This window comes from Arachis ipaensis, chromosome B4 (genome assembly GCF_059453495.1).
Source record: "Arachis ipaensis isolate K30076 ecotype BB chromosome B4, ASM5945349v1, whole genome shotgun sequence".
Lineage (NCBI taxonomy): Eukaryota > Viridiplantae > Streptophyta > Magnoliopsida > Fabales > Fabaceae > Arachis > Arachis ipaensis.
The window spans coordinates 102,394,806-102,417,349 of NC_142439.1; the positions used below are offsets into that span (position 1 = coordinate 102,394,806).

The window sequence follows — 22,544 nt, forward strand, 5'->3', positions numbered from 1 at the left end:
ATGAATTTCCAAACACAGAAAAGTCACCCATGAATACTTCTATGAACTTCTCAATCATGTCTGAAAAAATGGAGAGCATGCACCTTTGGAATGTTGCAGGTGCATTGCACAATCCAAAAGGCATTCTCCTATAAGCAAAACACCATATGGACAAGTAAATAAAGTTTTTTCCTGAGCTTTGGGGTCTACAACAATTTGATTGTAGCCCGAATACCCATCTAGGAAGCAATAATACTCGTGTCCTGCCAATCTTTCAAGCATCTGGTCCATGAAAGGTAGGGAAAAATGATCTTTCCGGGTGGCTTCATTGAGTTTCCGGTAGTCAATGCACATACGTCATCCAGTAACTGTCCTTGTGGGTATCAATTCATTCTTCTCATTTGCCACAACAGTGATCCCTCCCTTCTTAGGGACTACTTGCACCGGGCTTACCCAAGGGCTATCTGAGATGGGGTAGATCAACCCTGCTTGCCACAATTTCAACACTTCTTTCTGAACCACTTCATTCATAGTTGGGTTCAGCCTCCTTTGTTGTTGCCTTGAAGGTTTGGCATCTTCTTTAAGTAGGATTTTGTGCATGCACATTGAAGGACTGATCCCTTTTAAATCTGCAAGTGTCCAGCCTATGGCATCTTTGTGTTGTCTCAGCACTTGGATAAGCTCCTCTTCTTGTTCCTTACTCAGACTTGAATTTATGATCACTGGGTGAGTGTTGTTGGCACCCAAATATGCATATTTCAAGCTGGGTGGTAAGGTTTTCAGCTCTAGCTTGGGTGCCTCTGCATCTTTGTTGTCTGTGGTGGTTGGCATGATTGAATTATTCCTGGTTTCTTGTGGTAGTTCTTCATTTGATGTTGGTTGTTCCATCTCCATAGCTCCTTCACATTGCTCTTCTTCCAAAACTCCTTGAACTATCTATTCCATGGTGTCTACCATCATGCATTCTCCTATGGATTCTTTGGGGTAACTCATTGCTTTAAAAACAATGAAGACCATCTTCTCTTCATGCAATCTCAAGACTAGTTTCTTTTTTTGCACATCAATGATGGCTCTAGCAGTGGCTAGAAATAGCCTTCCTAAGATGATTGATGTGTTGGCCTCTTCTTCCATGTTCAGCACAACAAAATCAGCTGGGAAAATGAATTCTCCCACTTTTACTAGCAAGTCTTCCACCACCCCATGTGAAAACCTAAATGTTCTGTTAGCCAATTGGAGTGCCATTCTTGTTGAAGAGTTTGGTCTTGAAAGATTGAGGCTTGATTAGCCTCCATCCTCTTGGTTAAGGTTGCTATTTGTGCTGCAATTGCCTTGTTCTGAGCTAACAAAGCATCCACAGAGTTGAGTTCTAGCACTCCTTTCTTCTAAGTCCTTTCTGAAGCATAGAAATACTCATTTTCAGCTACAGTCTCGATGAGATCTATGGCTTCTTCAATGGTTTTCTTCTTGTTGAGTGAGCCTCCTGAAGAATGATCCACGGCCTTCTTTGATTCATAGGATAGCCCTTTCATAGAAAATGTGTAGTTGTACCCACTCATTGAACATTTCTGGTGGGCATCTTCTTGTCAGATCTTTGAATCTTTTCCAGGCCTCATAAAGTGTTTCTCCATGTTGTTGTCTGAAAGTTTTCACCTCAGCTCTCAGCCTGTTGATTCTTTGTGGAAGGTAAAATCTTGCAAGGAATCTGTTCACGACCTCCTCCCATGTAGTTAGGATGTCCTTGGGAAATGATTTCAACGCTGCCTTATCTCTGAGTGAGAAAGGGAACAAGAGTAGTTTGTAGATGTCAGGGTGTACCCCATTGGATTTTACAGTATCACATATCCTCAAGAATGTGTTGAGATGTTGATTAGGGTCTTCTTGGGCACTTCCTCCATATGAGCAATTATTCTGAATAAGTGTGATGAGTTGAGGCTTCAACTCAAAATTATTAGCATGAATTATTGGTTTTAGGATGCTTGTGCCACAATTTCCTGGATTTGGGTTGATGTAGGAGCCTAAGACTCTCCTTTCTTGCCCAGCATGATTGCCAACTTCCTCTTCAACATGGTTATGTGCTTCTTCTTCTATGGTGGTTTCTAGATTTTCCTCCACTAATTCTTCTCCAACTATGCCTTTGCCTCTTGCTTCCCGCTTTCGCCTAAGAAAGGTCCTCACAATGTCACTATCAAAGGGATGAAGTCTCTCTTCTTCTACCTGTCATACACTTGGCAAATAACCAGCAGAGAACAAGTGAAGTAAGAAAAATCTTGTTGAAATTAGTGGTTAGCTTTGTTGATGCAATTAATCGAACAGTTAGAAGAGTGGAAATGTGGATGATGGATAACAAAAATAATCAAAAAAAAGAAAGAAATAGAACTCAGAGCAGAGATGGAAGAAAAATAAAAAGTGATAAATAAAAGAAGTAAAAAAAAATAACAAGGAAATTAAATTGCTTAATCTAGCTCTTCAATCAATTTAATCACTGTCAAATTTAAGCCAATCCCCGGTAACGGCGCCAAAAAACTTGATGAGTCCAATTCACACCCCCATTCAAAAATGGTGAATCAGTTCTTTTGGCAAGTGCACCAAAATTATCGTCAAATAATAACCCATAGTGGAGTGGGATCGTATCCACAGAGATTGGCAAATTCAAGCAGTTTTAATCGATTGATGAATTAGTCAAGCGGAACAAATAGATTGTGATTTACAGAATTATAAATGACAGAGATGTAAATGGCTAAAATATAAAAGAAAGCAATAAAGTGCAGAAATGAAAATGACAGAACGTAAAGTGCAGAATCATAAATGACTTGAATGTAAATGGGAGTGGAAAATTGCTGAATGTAAAATTAAGCTATAAAGAAAGGGACAGATAAGAATGGGGAAATTCATTGAGATCAGGAGATGTTGTCTCTTTGGATCAACTCTAGCTTATATCCTCTTCAATCATGCAACTCATTGACCTCTTGGAAATCATGATTGATTGAGCCCCAATCCCTTAGTGACTCAATCTCTCAGATCTTGATCAATAGCCAATTCCTTGGTCTAATTGCTCATGAAGAGAGATATGCTTGGTCCCTGATTATACCACACACCATCATAGGTCCAAGTAGAGGGAGGATTATATGTCACATATCCAAACACCATAACCCATATTCTACTCAAGTGTGAGAAGGGATTTCAAGCATGGTTTCATGTTTCCTTTCCCAAGATTCCCATGAAACCCATTTTGCATTCAATCTCTTTCCCAAGATAATTGAACACTAAGCATTAAGAATGAAATTCCTTCTAGCAAATCAAAGAGAAGATGAAGAGAAGAAAGATTTCACTATCATCAATCCATCAAGTACAACAGAGCTCCCTCTCTCAATGAGAGGAAATTTAGCTACTCATAGCTCAAAGAAAGTACTCAAAAGTGAAGTGTAAAAGTGGATCTTAAACTAATCTCTCTAACTTCTTAACCCCCTTTCTCAGTACTCCCTGGGGGGTATTTATACTACTCCTAGTAAAAATAAAAGAATTACAAAAGTGAAAAAGGAAACTTACATTTTGGAGGGAAAAGAAACTCAATAAGTGTGACTTCCCAGCTGGCGTGTGGTTGGTGCTCCAGGGGCGTGTCACGTGCTCCCTCAATTCTGGCTTGGCGTGCCAGGCCCAGTCCCACAAGTGGCACGCTTGTCTTCATAACAACCTTGGCGTGCCACACCTTCGAGCTCAAGTGGCACGCCCTAGCCTTTTTCCACTTCTCTTGCTTCTGGAAACTTGAACTGGCGTGGCATGCCCAGGGTATGGCGTGCCACGCCCTTGCTACATGCTTGGCCAAGCTTCTCTGGAAAGTTGAACTAGCGTGGCACGCCCAGGGTCTGGCGTGCCACGCCCCTTTGTGAATAAGTGATTCCTCTGTTTGGCGTGCCACGCCACGAACTCAAGTGGCACGCCCCAATAATTCTTTGCTCTCTGAATGACACTGGCGTGCCACACCTGGGATTCAAGTGGCATGCCTAAGTGAGAAATAGTGAATGGTGTGCCACGTCTTCGATACCAAGTGGCACGCCCCATGTATTTGGCCTCCTTCACCCTCTCTGGAAACTTATACCAGCGTGCCACGCCTAGAGGCTGGCGTGCCACGCTCATGATCTTGCCTTGGTTCCAGTAGCTGGCATGCCACGCCTCAGTCTTCAAGTGGCACGCTATAGTGAGATTCTTGGGTTGGCGTGCCACACCTTCGACATCAAGCGGCATGCCCAACCCTTGCTTTGGTCTCTTTGTGCATTGGCGTGCCACGCCTTCGACCTCAAGTGGCACACCCAGTCTTCAGTTGCCTTCAGCCCCTTCTCTGGATTATTGTACCATCTTGCCACGCCATGCTGCTCAAGTGGCACGCCCATACATTTGTGAACTCTTCAAGCTTGGCGTGCCACACCTGGATCTGCAAGTGGCACGCCCAAGTGACTTTTTGGAGCTGGCGTGCCACGCCTTCGATACCAAGTGGCACGCCATAGTGAAGGTTGTTCCTGGAGTGGTGAGTTGGCATGCCACGCCCCTTTGGCTCAAGTGGCACGCCCATAGTAGCTTATGGGTTAGGCGTGCCACGCCCAACCTGTCGTGCCACGCCCCTTCAGTGTCCTCCATAGTTGCTCTCTAGTACTTTGTACTAGCGTGCCACGCCCAGTCCCTAGCGTGCCACGCCCACATGCATGCTTGAACTTCTCCTATGGAATTTAGTACTAGCGTGCCACACCTAGCTCCTGGCCTGCCACGCCAGTGCATTTTTGTGGCGTTTGCTCCCAAGTGGCACGCCAGTTTCACACGCCCAGCTTCTTGTTTCTTTCTTCCCATTTTTTATGCCTTTTTCACCTGAAATTCAGCACAACTCATCTCAAAGTAGTGTACCATAATACTCATCAAATAATGCATGCATTGTACTGATCAAATGAGATTTATGCTCTTTTATAGTCCTCTTTATGCAAGAAAGAAGGGTAGATTGTGCAAGTCATCAATATTCTGTCGAAATGCCACACAAAGACTCCAAAGATACCCAGCAGAAGATTATTTGCATCGATAATGGTATTTCATCCTATCCGACTCCAAGACCATATACTCGGCGTTTCTTCGAATATTGTAATTCTTCACTGTCAAAAGAAAAACATCTCTATTCCTAAGCCTGTGGCCCACTCGAAATTCTACCCTTCTATCCATATTGTAATCCTTACTGTCGCCAAATTAAGAATGTGATAATGACTTGGAACTTCTGATAACTGTAGAACAGGCAAGGAGGGAGGAAGAAGAAATCGAACACCTCCACCAGCTGGAGTATCCGGCACATACTCCCCATCGACTCACTATCATTGGACGACTCGGTGTCAACAACATAATCTGAATCAGACTCGCTCAACTCTACGTCAACACTATCCTGCGGATCGGTGAAGTGAATTGGCCTTTCTGGGACCGGGACTGCATGGGGTATTGAAGAAGATGGCCCGAAACCACCAAACATGTCACGAACCTCCGCATACAACTCCATCACATGTTGCGGCATTAGTCTACCATGCACATCAAACATTATACTAACATTCTTATCAACTTCAACCCAAAATGTCCTATTAGTAAAACCTCCACTAGGCAGCGTTGATAGGATCTATATGCTACTCGGCCAACCTCCTTCGAACTTATTGCCCCATGTTGCTCAAGATGACATTCTTAAGCGCATCCAGAGAATCAATCTCGAAAAGTGCACAACATCACAGGTGAATTGCACTCAAATATTATTCCCTCATTATTGTTTTTAATGATCCCGTTGGGATAAACTACTACTACAAAAAAAATTGATTACTAGCTATTTTTTGGAGAAAAAGGAGAGGAAGAATAGATAGAATTAAGGTGAAAGCATGGATAGAATTAAGATAGATATAATGTGATGAATAGCTGAGCTAAGAAGCTACTTATATATGTGTTTTTTGTTATGTATCTAGGGTACAGAGACCCCTATTTATTTAAGCATGTATCCCGGGTACAATGCCACCATACTGATTATGGCTATTGTAAATCCCGAAAATTAATGAATTATTAGCTAATAAATTAATTATAATTTAAAAAATTAGAAATTAAATTTTTATAATCTAGATAAGTAGAAATATTTAAAATACAAATTTCGACACTAATTTTAAAAAATTTTGACCTAAAAATGAGCCAACGGACCAAACTCGTTGGACCGGGCTCAAACCGAGCCCAAGGCCCAACATATATAACATATAACTCAGCCCTCTTCCCCTTCAAATACATGAGACATGCTGAGGAAGAGAATCTTTGCTTCAAACTCTAACTTCCCTTCCAACTACATTTTCAATTCCACATATCTCTCAATCCGGAGCTCCGATCGCTGCACTGTTTGCAGCCACGCGACCGTCTTGCCGAGCTTTTCAAAATCATCCAAACAAAGTGATGAACTCTAACAGTAGGTAATCACTGGGCTTTGTCCAAAAAATTATGGGAGCAATTGAGTTTAATGTTGAATTGGAGTTTAATTGGTGGTTTGGAATGAAATTTCTGGTGGTTGAACTTGTAGAGTTGATATTTGGAGACTTAGAGCTTGTGGAGGAGAGGTTTTTGAGGTGTTCCAGGCTTAGGAAGGAATTGGTCAAGGTATGGTTTTAGTTTCTCGTAGTTAATGTATAACGTTATGTGAAAACTTAGGATAAGTTGAATTATATGAATTGTCGAGGATTAGTGATTATTGTTGTAAATTGTTGAATGGATTAGATGAATTTGTATATTGGCATGTTGTGGCATGAATGGGAAGTGTGTGAATATGGTTATGGACATGTGATGCGGTTTTGGGTTGTGAAATAATGAATTTTGAATTGAGGATTTTGGAAAATTTGAGGTTTGGTATTTTTGGGTAAAAACTTATTTTTGACCAGTTTCAACGGGCCATAACTTGGCTTCCGGACGATCAAATTTCACAAAAATTTTCTTGAATAAAAAAAGGTCCGTGAAGTTTACAACGTTTGAAGAAAGGACTAAAAATTATTTTTAAGAAAAAAGTTATGCGCATCTGAAGTTGGGTGTGTAAAACTAATTTCTCAGACTTAGCAACTTTTCTATAAAACACAAGGCATGGATACGTGGAAACATGCATGCGTACGTAAGGATTTTCTTTGTCCAACTCACTCACATATGCATGAGGTGGATGCATATGTGACTTTGTCAATTTTCACACTCATGCGTACGCGAGAATGGCCAAGATTTGAACGTGTGCATACGCGGCGGTCCTTATGCACACGCGAGCCACCCCCTCTGTTTTGAAAACCGGCGTACGCAGAAGGAGCTTGTGTGTGCGGAATTTCCAAAAATTGCAATCATGCGTATGCGGGTGGCATGCGTACACATGACCACCCTGTTTTGGAAAAGTTGCATTTTTGATATTTAAACATATTCTCTAGCTTTCCAAACCTCTTTAACACCTGTTTAGGGTCTGTTAGCGAGGTTTTAAGATTTGGAACAAGGGTGAATATGTTAAATGAGTTAAGGGGATATTAAGAAGGATTTGCTAAGTAATAACTAACTAATGAGGTGTTGGTAATGCTGAATAAGAAGTGATTGATAAATATGATGATAATAATAATGAATTGTGATTGAATGAGATATGAATTGATGGTGATAATGACATTGACAAATGATGAATTAAAATATATTTGGCATGAGCATTTGAAATTATCTGAGAGACGGGCTTCCTTGGGTAGATGCAGTGACTTGCCACCAGTTGCTCCAGGTTGAGATTCGATACTCTGTTAAGCCTTTGTCGTAAGATGTGACCGAGCACTTTAATTCCCCAGATTTCCCCCATGGACATGCATATATATATATATATATAGGGTTAGCTACTGAACATGTCGGGTTTGGCTATATAATCGACAGATGAGACTCATCAGCCATAGGACAGGAATACATAATATGCATTTGTAGCATTTGTATGTTTTGCTTGAGTGTGTATTTTTTTTAGTTTGCCTAACTGTTCAACTATGCTTATTAGCCATTTGCTCTACATGCTGTATCTGTACCTCTATCTGTGTTTTCTTTATTTCATTTATGTGTGTATGTATCTGAGAGACCCCTCATATGGTGGAGGCATGATGATAGTTGTTCCACCCAGTGACTAGGAGGTTTGGAGGAAACAGAAAGATAAGAGTTATATTAGAGCTAGGATCTCTTAGACAGATTACCAAACTTTCTAGTTTAGTATAAATTGTAAGTTTAATCTGAGTGTCAGAGTTCTAGGAATGCCTCTAGCTTTTCCAAGACCTTATATATTATCTATGTGGGAACCTTTACCATGCTGAGAGCTCCTGGTTCTCATTCCATACATATATTGTTATTTTTCAGATGTAGGTTGAGAGGCACCTTATTGAGAACCCTTAGACTGTATCTATGCACTATCTCTTTATAATGAATACGAGACATTTTATTAGAAGCTTGGTGTATGAAACTGACTCCGCATGTTTCGCACAGATAGACCAGCAAGTATACCGGGTCGTCCAACTAATACCTCAGGTGAGTGAGGGTCGATCTCACGAGGATTGTTGGTTTGAGCAAGCTATAATGGACACCTTGTAGATCTTAGTCAGGTGGATAGAAAAGATGATTATTGTTGTGAAAAACGCATAAAGCAAATAAATAAATAAAACGTTACTAAATATGTGTGAAATCAATGGTAAGAGAACGGTTGAGGCTTCGGAGATGCTTCTTCCTTCTGGATCAAATTTTCTCAACATCTACTCCAACTTCTGGTTGATTCTTTCCATGGCAGGCTGTATATGATTAACGCCAGGTCAGCGGTCATTAATCTCCTCTGCTTCAGATCAAACGACGGGTCAGCGGTCATCTAATCTGAATGGGGGTGAAGCTCTAGCAGGCCATTACCTTGGTGATCCTACTCAAAGCGCCACAGATAAGGTCGGATCTTCCAGATCAGATAACGTTGCTCCTTGGGTTCTAGCCTATACTACAAAGGCCCTAATCGCCCCGCACCTCGGCTGAACTGGTGTCTCGAGAAGTCCCCAACGAAGCCATAGATTAGCCGTCTAAGAGATGTATAATCAAGCTTGTAGTTCAATACTATCCCATCAAGGACTCGCAAGAACCCATGTAGAATGAGGATGATTGTCACGGGTCATCCGATTCATAAGGTTGAAGAACGAAGATACATCTTAGAATAGAATCAAGCGTAGATTGAAGTACAATAGTGATATTATTAATTCATAAGAATCAGCAGAGCTCCTAACCTTAACCTTAGGAGGTTAGTCACTCATACTGTGCATAATGTCGAACTTGAAAAGTAAAGATATGCTGGAGAGATCCTAAGCATGGCTGATCTTCTCCTATATATACTAATCTGCTAACTAGAAATTACAGAAATAAGATAAACTAGTATTGTAGTGCAAAAATCCACTTTTCGGACCTACTTGGTGAGTGTTTGGGCTGAGCCAAGGGTGTCTCCACGTGATAAGACTCCTTAGGAGCGTTGAATGCTGGCTTGGGACTCCCTTTTGGGCGTTGGACGCCAGCTGCTCCCTTTTGGGCGTCCATCACCAGGAATAGGGTAGGTGGCTGGCGTTGAACGCCAGTTTTAGACCTTCATTTTCAAAGCAAAGTATGAACTATTATATATTTATGGAAAGCCCCAGATGTTAGCTTTCCATAGTTATTAATATCGTGCCATTTGGACTTCTATAACTCCAGAAATGCTCCTTCGAGTGCATGGAGGTCAGATCCTAACAGCATCTGCAGTCCTTTCTCTGTCTCTGAATTAGACTTTGCCAAAACTCCTTAATTTCAGTTAGAAAATACCTAAAAATATCATAAAACACACAAAATCAAAATAGAATCCAAAAATATGAATTTAGTAATAAATCCTATGAAAATAGAATAAAACTTAAACAAAACATAATGAAAACTATATGAAAATGATGCCAAAAAGCGTATAAAATATCCGCTCATCAGAACACCAAACTTAAACTGTTGCTTATCCCCAAGCAACCAAAAACAAATAGGATTAAAAAGAAATACAATAAATCTCAGAGTTTTCAATGAAGCTCAGTTTCAATTTAGATGAGTGGGACTAGTAGCTTTTTGCTTCTGAATAGTTTTAGCATCTCACTTTTCTTTGAAGCTCAGAATGATTGGCATCTTTAGGAACTTAGAATCCAGATGATATTATTGACTCTCCTAGTTTAGTTCGTTTTGATTATTGAACACAACTTAACCGGGTGAACCCCTTAGGATTTTGATTCAGCTTTGCTAGAATCCCCAGCCAGTGGTGTCCAGAGGCCTTAAGCACACTCTTGGCTTTGGATCACGACTTTAACTGCTCAGTCTCAAGCTTTTCACTTGACACCTTCACACCACAAGCATATAGTTTGGGGAGGAGTTCATTTGAACCTTTTAGGCCAAGATTTTATTTCTTTTAGGCCCTCCTAACCATTGATGCTCAAAGCCTTGGATCCTTGCTCTTGCCTTTTGGTTTAAAGAGCTATTGGCTTTTTCTTTTTCTTTCTTTTTCTGCTTGCTTCTCATTTTTTTTGCATATATATTTTTTTCTTTTATTGCTTTTTGCTGCTTTTTCTTGCTTCAAGAATTAAATTTTGAATTTTTCATATTACCAATAATACTTCTCCTTTTTCATCATTCTTTCAAGAGCCAACATTCTTAACTCCAACATCAAATATGCACTATTCATTCATACATTTAGAAAGTAAAAGCAATACCACCACATCAAATAATTGAACTATTTTTTATATAACTCGAAATTCATGTATCTTACTTCTCTTTTCAAATAAATTTTTTTTTAAGCAAGGTGAGAGATGCATGGAATATTTCATAACTTAAAGGCATAAATAAAGATGATCATGCACTAGAAACAGACAATAAGATAAAATACATGAAAAATAGAAAAATAACATAGGCAACAGGGGATTAAAGGAACAAATCCACCTTAGTAATGGCAGCTACTACTCCTTCTGGAGGATCCAATGGAGTGCTTGATTTCTTCTATGTCACGTCCTTGCCTCTGTTGTTCTTCTCTCATAACTCTTTGATCTTCCCTCATGGCCCTTTGATCTTCTCTTATTTCATAGAGGATGGTGGAATGCTCTTGATGTCCCATCCTCAACTGATCCATGCTGGAGCTTAATTCTCCTAGAGAAGTATGCAATTGGTCCCAATAGCCTTGGGGAGAAAAATGCATCCCTTGAGGCATCTCAGGAATTTCTTGTTGAGGCAGCTCCACATGCTCTTGCTGTAGTCTATGTGCTGGCTCTCTAGTTTGCTCCATCCTTCTTTTAGTGATGGGCTTGTCCTCTTCAATGGGGATGTCTCCTTCTATGACAACTCCAACTAAATTGCACAGATGACAGATAAGGTGGGGCAATTCTAACCTTGCTAGGGTGTAAGGCTTTTCAGCTTTCTTGTACAACTCTTGAGGTATTACCTCATGTACCTCCACCTCACTCCCAATCATGATGCAATGAATCATGATGGCTTTGTCAATGGTCACTTCTGACTGATTGCTAGTCGGAATGATAGAGCGTTGGATAAATTCCAACCATCCTCTAGCTACGGGCTTGAGGTCAAGCCTTCTCAGATGGATAGGCTTGCCTTGAGCATCCTTCTTCCACTGAGCTTTTTCCACACAAATGTCTGAAAGGACTTGGTCCATCGTCTGATCAAAATTGACTCTCCTAGTGTAAGGATGTGGGTCTCCTTGCATGATTGGAAAATGGAGCGCCAACCTTACACTTTCCGATCTGAAATCCAAGAGATGCCCTCGGACCATGGTATGCCAATTTTCGGGACTTGGGTTCACACGTATATCATGGTTTTTCATGAACCATGCATTGGCATAGAAATCTTATACCATCAAGATTCCAACTTTCGAAATAGGATTGGTTAGGACTTCCCAACCTCTCCTCCGGATTTTTCGTCGGATCTCCGGGTACTCATTCTTTTTTAGCCTAAAAGGGACTTCAGGAATCACCCTTTTCTGTGCCACTACTTCATAGAAGTGGTCTTGATGAGCTTTGATGATGAATCTCTCCATCTCCCAAGGTTCGTAGGTGGAAGCAACAGCTTTTCCTTTCCTCTTTCTAGAGGATTCTTCGACTTTGGGTGCCATAAGTGTGAATGAAAAGCAAAAAGCAAGGCTTTTCCAACACCAAACTTAAAATCTTGGCTCGTCCTCGAGTAAAAGAAGAAAGAAAAGAGTAGAAGAAGAAGAGAATAGGGGAGATAGAGGGAGAGAGGGGTTTGGCCAAGTGGAGCTTTAGTGTATGAATGGTGTCTGTGAAGGGTAGGAAGAAGGAGTATTTATAGGAGTGGGATAGGTTGGGGTTCGAATGAATGGGTGTGATTGAGTGGAGAATTTTGAATTTGAAGTGGGCATGGAAGAGATATGGATGTGATTGGTTGAGGGTTTATGGTTAAGAGTGTGTGGGGAAGAGTGAAAGTAAGAGAGAGAAGAAGGTGGGGTAAGTGGAGATTCTGTGGGACCCACTGATCCTGAGGGGCTAGGTTATTCGAGTTCTCTGTGCCCTTGTGGGCGTTAAACGCCCAACTCCTGCTCCTGGATGGCGTTCAACGCCAGTTATATGCTTCCTATAGGGCGTTGAATGCCCACTGCGGTGCTCCTTTCTAGCGTTCAACGCCAGGTCTGTGCCTCTGTTGGGGCGTTGAACACCCAATCTCTGCCTTCTGGCTGGCGTTCAACGCCAGTTTTATGCTCCCTGGTTGGCGTTCAACGCCAGCAATGCTGCTCCTCATGATCACAAACTTAAACAAATATAAAAATTAAACTAATACAACTGAAATAAACTTAATGAAAAATAGAAATAACTTTAATTATGGTTGGGTTGCCTCCCAACAAGCGCTTCTTTAACGCCACTAGCTTGACGGTTAGCTCCTTACGGAGATGGATAGGGGATCAGAATTTTGCCCCTTACAGTGAACTTCTTGCCTGTGCTCTTATGGATAAGTTCTACATGTTCCAAAGACAAGATCCTGTTCACAGTGTTTAGAATGACTGGATTGTCAGTGAAGATAACTCTCATGCCAGGTGAGAGGCCTTCAGTGAGGATTTTCTTATCCTTCCAGCCCTTGGGCACTTTCTTACTGCTATTCCTCTCAGAGCTTGATGATAGTTGGCCCACACCAAACTTAGAATTGGTGTCTGGGGGCTCTGTTAGGCTCTGTACTGAGAGGAGTGGTTGAAACACTTCATGTTTATTAATGGTGCTTCCTTCAACTGAGGTAGAATGAGGTTTATGAACCTTGAACACAAGATAGTCCTCATCTAATTGCAGGACTAGTTCTCCTCTGTCTACATCTATCACAGCCTTGGTTGTGGCTAGGAAAGGTCTTCCAAGGATAATGGATTCATCCTCTTCCTCCCCAGTATCTAGGATTATGAAATCAGCAGGGATGTAAAGGTCTTCAACCTTCACCAAGACATTCTCTACCAGTCCATAACCCTTTTTCATGGACTTATCTGCCATCTCTAGTGAGATTCTTGCAGCTTGTACCTCAAAGATTCCCAGCCTCTCCATTACAGATAGAGGCATGAGGTTTATGCTTGACCTTAGGTCACACAGAGCCTTATCAAAGGTCATGGTACCTATGGTGCAAGGAATTAAAAAGCGTCCGGGTTTCAGTTTCTTCTTAGTTAACTTTTGCTAAACCAAGGCACATAATTCCTTGGTTAGCACTGGAGGTTCTTCCTCCAAAGTCTCTATTCCAAATAACTTGCCATTCAGCTTCATCAGAATTCCTAGGTAACGAGCAACTTGCTCTTCCCTAGTTTCCTCTTCCTCATCAGAGGAAGAGTACTCTTCAGATTCTATGATCTTCAACCAAGCATTCAAGGGAACTTCAATGGGATCCTTATGAACCTTGGGTTCTATCAGTTCTTCAATAGGAAAGTTTTTAGTGGGCTTAGGGTCACCAACTACCCCTATTGTGGCGTTCAACGCCAAGACTTTTGTCTCTTTAGGCGTTGAATGCCCAGCTTGTATCCCTTTACTGGCATTCAACGCCAGCTTTTGTGGTGCCTTGGGTGTTGAACACCCAGTAAGGCCTTCTTTACTAGCGTTTAATGCCAGGAATGATGCTTCTATGGGCGTTGAACGCCCAGTTAGGCCTTCCTTACTGGCATTCAACGCCAGGAATGGTGCTTCCTTGGGCGTTGAACGCCTAGTAAGGATGTCCTTACTGGCATTCAACGCTAGAGATGGCTCACCCTTGAGCGTTGGACACCCAGTAAGGACTTCTTTACTGGCGTTCAACGCCAGAGTGTCCCCTTCAGATTCGGCCTCAGCTTCTACAGAGATGGCCTTGCACTCCTCTCTTGGATTAACCTTAGTATTACTTGGAAGAGTGTTAGGAGGAGTCTCATGGATTCTCTTACTCAGCTAACCAACTTCTACCTCCAGATTTATAATGGAGGACCTAGTTTCTGTTATAAAACTGTGAGTGATCTTAGAAAGTTTAGAGACTATGGTTGCTAAGTCAGAAAGGTTCTACTTAGAGGTCTCTATCTGTTGCTGAGGAAGTGGGAATGGTGGTCTGTTGTTGAACCTATTTTGGTTTCTTCCATCTTGATTGTTGTTGAAGCCTTGTTGAGACTTCTCTTGATCCTTCCATGAGAGGTTGGGATGATTTCTCCATGAGGAGTTGTAGGTGTTTCCATAAGGTTCTCCCATGTAATTCACCTCTTCCATCATAGGTTGATCTAGATCATAGGCATCTCCATTATAGGAGGTGTCTTGAGTGCTGCCAGCTGCAGCTTGCATTCCAGACAAATGCTAAGAGATCATATTGACCTATTGGGTCAATATCTTGTTCTGAGCCAATATGGCATTCAGAATGTCAAATTCTAGGACTCCTTTCTTCTGAGCTACCCCATTGTTCAAGGGTTTCTCTTAGAAGTGTACATGAATTGGTTGTTTGCAACCATTTTAATGAGTTTTTGTGCCTCTGTAGGCGTCTTCATCAAGTAGAGTGATCCACCAGCAGAATGGTCCAATGACATCTTGGACATCTCAGATAAACCATTATAGAAGATACCTAGGATAGTCCATTCTGAGAGCATGTCAGGAGGACATCTCCTGATCAGTTGCTTGTCTCTTTTCCAAGCTTCATAGAGGGAATCACCCTCTTTTTGTCTGAAGGTTTGAACTTTCACCCTTAGTTTGCTCATCTTTTGAGGTGGAAAGAACTTGGCCAAGAAAGTATTGACCAGCTTTTCCCAAGAGTCTAGGTTTTCTTTAGGTTGGGAATCCAACCATATCCTAGCTCTGTCTCTAACAGCAAAAGGGAAAAGCATAAGCCTGTAGACCTCAGGATCTACTCCATTGGTCTTGACAGCGTCACAGATCTGCAATTCTATTGCATTAGAGAGACTAACTGAGGCTTAAGCTCAAAGTTATTTGCTCTAATGGCAGGTATAGAGATACTTCTTCCATAGAAGTTAGAAGTGGGTGCAGTGAAGTCACTAAGAACCTTCCTTGCATCTCCTTCATTATTCTGTCCGGCTGCCATATCTATGTTTTCAGCTTCTTGTTCGAATAGCTCTGAGAGGTTTTCTCCGGAGTGTTGTGCTTTAGCTTCTTGCAAATGCTTTCTTAGGGTCCTCTCAAGTTCAGGATCAGGATCAAAGAGAGGTTCTTTATCTCTGTTCCTACTCATAAATAAGAAAAAGAAAGACAAGAAAGAAGAAGAATGGAAGTCTCTATGTCACAGTATAGAAAATTTCTTGTGAGATGTCTGAAGAAGAAAGAGAATGGGGGTAGAAGAAGAGATAGAATTCGAATGTGAGGGGGGAGAATTCAAAAATTAAGAAGTAAAAAGAGAAACTAAAATTAAAATATTTTTATTTTTATTTTATTTATTTATTAAATTCGAAAAACAAGAAGGAAATTAAAAGCTAATTAACTAAAAAGATTTAAAAATTGAAAGATGATTTTTGAAAAAGAATAAAGAGAAAGAAGTAAAAAAAATTTTGAAAATAGAAGAGAGAAGAATTAGTTAGGAAGTTTTGAAAAAGAAGGAAGATAAAACAAGTAACTAATTAAGAAAGATTTGAAAATAAGATAAGATAAGAGATTTGAAGAAGATTTTATTTTGAAATATAAAATTGGAAAGAAAAAGTCAACAAGATAAGATAAGAATTGAAAATATTTGAAAAAGATTTAATTTTGAATTTCGAAATTGAAACAATATAAGATAAAGATTTGAAAATAAGTTTAAAAGATAAGATATGATAAAGATTTGAAAAAGATTTTTGAATTTTGAAAAGATTTGATGTTGAAATTTAAAATTAAGATAAGATAAGATAAAGATTTGAAAAAGTTTTTAATTTTAAAATTTAAAAGAAAGATAAAATAGGAAAGAATCAAATTAAAAGAAAAGATTTGAAAAGATTTGAAAAGATTTAAAAAGATAAGATTTGAAATTAAAATTCGAAATTTCTTTTTGGAAATTTTGAATAAAGATAAAAAAGATATATATATATATATATATATATATATACATACATACATATTTTTTTTTGAATTAATGAAGAAAAAGAAAAACAACCAAAAGATACCAAACTTAAAATTTTTAGATCAAATACACTAATTTTTTCGAAAAAAAAAAAAGAAAAATACCAAAAGACACCAAACTTAAAAAATTTAAGATCAAAACAAGAAAAGAAACAAGAACAACTTGAATACCAAGAAAGAACACTCAAGAACAATTCGAAAATTTAAAGAAAAGAAAGAACACACAAAGGACACCAAACTTAAGAACCGAAACTAGACTCAAGCAAAAGACAAAAAAAGATGGATTTTTGAAAAAGTTTTTGAAAAAGAAAAAAAAAAGACTAAAAAAAAGTAAAAAGTACCTAATCTAAGCAACAAGATAATCCGGTAGTTTGTCAAATCCAAACAATCTCCGGCAACGGCACCAAAAACTTGGTGCACGAAACTGACTCCGCACGTTTCGCACAGATAGACCGGCAAGTATACCTGGTCGTCCAAGTAATACCTCAGGTGAGTGAAGGTCGATCCCACGATGATTTTTGGTTTGAGCAAGCAATGGACACCTTGTAGATCTTAGTCGGGTGGATAGAAAAGATGATTATTGTTGTGAAAAACGCATAAAGCAAATAAATAAATAAAACGTTATTAGATAGGTGTGAAATCATGGTAAGAGAACGGTTGAGGTTTCGGAGATGCTTCTTCCTTTTGGATAAACTTTTCTCACCATCTACTCCAAGTTCTGATTGATTCTTTCCATGGAAGGCTGTATATGATTAACGTCGGGTCAGTGGTCATTAATCTCTACTGCTTCAGATCAAACGCCGGGTCAGCGGTCATCCAATCTGAACGGGGGTGAAGCTCTAGCAGTCCATTCCCTTGGTGATCCTACTCAAAGTGCCATAGATAAGGTTAGATCTTTTGGATCAGAGAATGTTGCTCCTTGGATTCTAGCCTATACCACAAAGGCCCTAATCGCCCCGCACCTTGGCTGAACTGGTGTCTCGAGAAGTTCCCAACGAAGCTGTGGATTAGCCGTCTAAGAGATGTATAATCAAGCTTGTGGTTCAATACTATCCCGTCAAGGACTCGTAAAAACCCATGTAGAATGAGGATGATTTTCATGGGTCATCCAATTTATATGGCAGAAGAACGAAGATACATCTTAGAATAGAATCAAGCGTAAATTGAAGTAGAATAGTGATATTATTAATTCATAAGAATCAGTAGAGCTCCTAACCTTAACCTTAGGAGGTTAGTGACTCATATTGTACATAATGTTGAATGTGAAAAGTAAAGATATGCTGGAGAGATCCTAAGCATGGTTGATCTTCTCCTATATATACTAATCTGCTAACTAGAAATTACAGAAATAAGATAAACTAGTCTTGTAGTGCAAAAATCCACTTTCTGGGCCCACTTGGTGAGTGTTTGGGCTGATCCAAGGGTGTCTCCATGTGCTAGTACTCCCCAGGGGCATTGAACGCTGGCTTTGGACTCCCTTTTGGGCGTTGGACGCCAGCTGCTCCCTTTTGGGCGTCCAACGCCAGGAATAGGGTAGGTGGCTGGCGTTGAACGCCAGTTTTGGACCTTCATTTCCAAAGTAAAGAATAGACTATTATATATTTATAAAAAGCACTAGATTTTAGCTTTCTATAGCCGTTAAAATCGCGCTATTTTGACTTCTGTAGCTCTAGAAATGCTCCTTCAAGTGCATGGAGGTTAGATCTTGACAGCATCTACAGTCCTTTCTCTGTCTCTGAATCAGACTTTGCCAAAACTCCTTAATTTCAGTCAAAAAATATCTGAATCATCATAAAATACATAAACTCAAAGTATAATAAAAAATATGAATTTAGCACTAAAATTTATGAAAATAGAATAAAACTTAAACAAATCATAATGAAAACTATATGAAAATGATGCCAAAAAGCATATAAAATATCCGCTCATCAAACCCCCTCTATTATTCCAAGATCAAATCCTAATATGTGAAATATCTATAAAATAACTTCAGAAGAAAAAAATTGGACCAACCTTGGCTTAACTTTCCCCACGACTAGGCGTTGAGATATCTCTATTTTTCTCAAGCTCACCTGACTTTCCATCACTGTTCTCCTTTGACAAAGAGCGCTGGTATGACTCCACAACCACCATCCTTTTTCCCTTCTCTATGTCCCACAGATGATCATCACCTCTTCCATTGCCATTAGTCACCGCTGAACTTTGAAGAATCAAAGCATGGATTCTTTTATGTGCATTTTTGAATAATAGAGTTCAAAGTTAGGGGCACTCACCATGTTTTGTGGTATTAAGTGTATTTGTTGCATATCAGCATTGTGCATGAGAGACTCCCTTGCCCAAATCGAATCTTAAAGAAGATGCTCTGGATTTCTTTTGCTGACCTATGCCATGTAACTGAGTCCCCTTTTACAACCCATGATCATTTTTCTTTTCCATCCCCTTTTGTTGGGCCTTATTTGCCAAGCCTATTTTTCCTATTCTCTTTTTGACAACTTTGGTCCAAGCTAGTTCTTCCTCAACCGAATTCAGATTGACCACTTTAATACCATGCAAATCTCCATCCTTATGACTATGATATCAATGTGAGTACTAGGCATTTGTTTCTCCTCGTGATCAGTGGTTTCCATAACTGTCTCAACATTTACATGATTCGTTCGGAATTCAAAAACATGTCGTTTTGACTTCACTAGCACCTTTTGAAAACCAACTTGTTACCTTTCACCAGAGCCTCCATCATCTCCACCACTTTTTTTAACTCATCACCTTTCATTTTTATCCTTTTATTTTTCACTTCTCCTTCCTTCTTAGTGCACTCTTCTAGTATGACCAAAGCATTTGCAGTTAGCATAAGATTCACTTCTATACACACCCTACCCTAACAAATCTCCTATGCTTTGCTTCTTTTGTAGCCACCTCAACTTTAAATGAATTCTCAATAGCTGTTATTATCCTATGCATGGCTCTCTCGTGCTCTAAATATTAAGTCCTAAAATGCAAGTCCACGCCAAATTTGAGCCAAAGCTTTCCTCACTTGAGTTAAATATCACTATCCATTGATTTACTACCAGATAATACCCATTAGTCCTCCACGGTCCCCAATCAACACCTTCTCCTTGTCTTCTTCAAGGTCATACTTGACCAAAACAATATCCAAAACCAATATCAAGAACATCACATCCCCCCTAAGCCTCCATATATGTTTCAAATGATGAACCATAACAAATTAGCTAAAATCTATTCCTAAAGCCTTGATGATAATTTATCTTTTATAAGGTTTCACCAAAGTCATTCTACCTTCTTTTGTGAAGGTTACAGATGGAATAGTGATGCTCCCTTGTTTGTCTGACATGACAATGAGAACATCTCCACCAAAAGCATGATCAACCACAAGATGTTTTGGTTTCGATTCACCTACCACCTTATCCCTAAAGGATACCCTAAAATCCTTAAAACTGTTAGGCGAATTTTTAAACACTTGTCTATTGTCAGATGATCACCTGAGATTGAGCAAGGTTAGGTGCCCATGTTCCAAGTGTAAATATGCTGAGTTTAGCACTATTGATGATGTTAGGTGTGATTTAACGGTGAAGAAATTTATGCCAAATTATTGTGTTTGGGTATAACGAGACGAGAGCCCAGAAGTTGGAAGCAGCTCTAGAGTAGGTGGATATTGTCATGATAATGATATATAAGGCATGATTTCTTAGGAGGATAATGTTGTTAGGTATGAATGTAACAAGTCAAATGCTATCAAATATTTGTTCAAGTACGTAAATAAAGGTCCAGAGAGGTAGCACTTGGGGTTTCAAAGGAAGCTTCCAGTGGAAAGGATATTCAGGTTATTGATGAAATCAAACAATTTTATAATTGTAGGTATTTTTCTGCATGTGAAACTATGTAGAGAACTTTGATTTATGATATTCATCAGAGGTAGCCTTCAGTAATGAGATTAACCTTTCATTTTTCTGGAGAGCAAAATATTATTTTTAAAGACAATGATGATCTTGAGGAAATCGTGAAAGAAGAGAAAGGAAAATGCATAATGTTCTTAGCATGGATAGAGGCCAACAAAGAATTTGAAGCAGGTCAAACTTTGATATATGTTGAGTTTTCAAATCCATTTATTTATGATAGAGAAACAAGGGAACGACATCCACACAAAAAGAGAATATTCTATCAGGAGGTTAAACTATGTTCCACCGGGTATAGTTGATATCCACTATATGAGAATTTTATTAACTGTTCAGAGAGGTTGCATAACATCTGAGTCTATTAGGACAGTTAATGAGATTATATATCCTAACTTTCAAGATGCTTGCTATTCCATGAGAATACTGTGTGACGATAAGGAATTCATTGCAGCTATTAATAAGGTAGCTGAACTTGCTTCTGGTCATTAATTGAGAAAATTATTTGTGATACTACTGATATTTAATAGTGTTAGCAAACCAGATCATGTTTGAAATATAACTTGGACATTATTGGCTAACAAAATACTATATGAGAGGAGAAAAATATTAAAAAACCAAGGTATTTTACTATGTCTTATTTTTTTATATTAAGATTGTATTCTCTTTTTAATTTTATTTTTAGTAATAATAGTAAGGGGTTTTATTTCGGAATTACTTATTAAATATTTTATAAAATCGTCATGTGCATTTGGTAGGATTAAACACGACTGATGACGAATTAAAAAACTTCTGTCTTATTAAGATTGAGAAGATACTCAATAGTAATGTGAGATCTTTAAGAGACTATCAATCAATATCATATCCTGCGCTGTCTGATGTTCGCCTTTTTTATAATAAGCTAATAGAGGAGGAGTTAGCATATGACATAAATGAGTTGACTCATACAAACTTATATATGAAACAAAAGATGAATCTTGAACAAAGGTTAGTATTTAATGAGATACTCAATATTCTTATTACAGATTCTGGTAGTTTTTACTTCGTTTATGGGCATAGTGGGTGTGGTCAGACATTTATTTGGAATGGACTTTCTTCTACTATTCGATCTAGAGAAAAGAATGTTTTAAAGGTTGCATCCAGTGGAATTGCATCTTTACTCCTACCTGGAAGCAGAATAGCTCATTCTAGGTTTACAATACCCAATACAATTATTGATGAATCTACTTGCAACATCAAACATGCCAGATTAAAGCTGAGCTACTCATCCAAAGTAGCTTACTAATTTTGGATGAAGCTCGAATGCTCAATAAAATGTGCTTTGAAGCATTTGATCGGACGATTAGGGATCTTATGTCAGTTATTGATCAACATAAGACACATCAACCATTTGATGGTAAGGTTGTAGTTCTAGGAGGTAATTTAAGACAGATACTTCCGATGATTCTGAAAGAGAGTAGACACGATATATTGTCATCAGCTATTAACTTATCCCATTTATGGTCGTTCTATAAAGTTCTGAAGCTGCATATGAACATGAAGTTTCTAATGTCTTCTTTAGATCAATATGTGATGAAATAAAGAGATTTTCTAATTAATACTTGATGTTGAAAATGAAAATATTAGTTCTTCTGTTGGTGATGAGTCAGAAGTTGAAATTTCAAATGATCTGCTATAACTACTGATGACCATCTCTCTCATTTGGTAGACTTCGCATTTCTGAAAATTCTTGCACCTGTACTTGATAGTGTCGAGAAGACAAACAATTTCGTATTGACAATCTTCCTAGGGATGAAAAAGGAGTATCTAAGTTCTAACATAACATGTCAAACTGATAAGAATGAAGATGTACAATAAGAGTGGCTCACACCAAAGTTCTTAAATGACATCAAATATTCAAAACTCCCAACACAAGTTGACTTTGAAGTCAAGAGTCGTTGTAATGCTTACAAAACATAAACCAGACTTCAGGTTTATGCAACGGGATAATACTAATAGTTAACGAACTTGACAACAACGTAATTGGAGCGATGGTAACTGATAGAAATATTACTGACAAAGGATACAT

At 39.1% G+C, this 22,544-nt stretch overlaps 1 protein-coding gene across 1 annotated transcript; it reads left to right on the forward strand.

The window, feature by feature from the left end:
- Positions 1-20,511: 20,511 nt before the first annotated feature.
- On the forward strand, positions 20,512-22,333 carry LOC148568608 (uncharacterized). The gene is made up of 5 exons (XM_088484727.1): positions 20,512-20,653; positions 20,703-20,960; positions 21,235-21,608; positions 21,725-21,893; positions 22,185-22,333. The coding sequence occupies exons 1-5, from the start codon at positions 20,512-20,514 to the stop codon at positions 22,331-22,333; spliced, it is 1,092 nt and encodes a 363-aa protein (XP_088340853.1).
- The last annotated feature ends 211 nt before the right edge of the window (positions 22,334-22,544 follow it).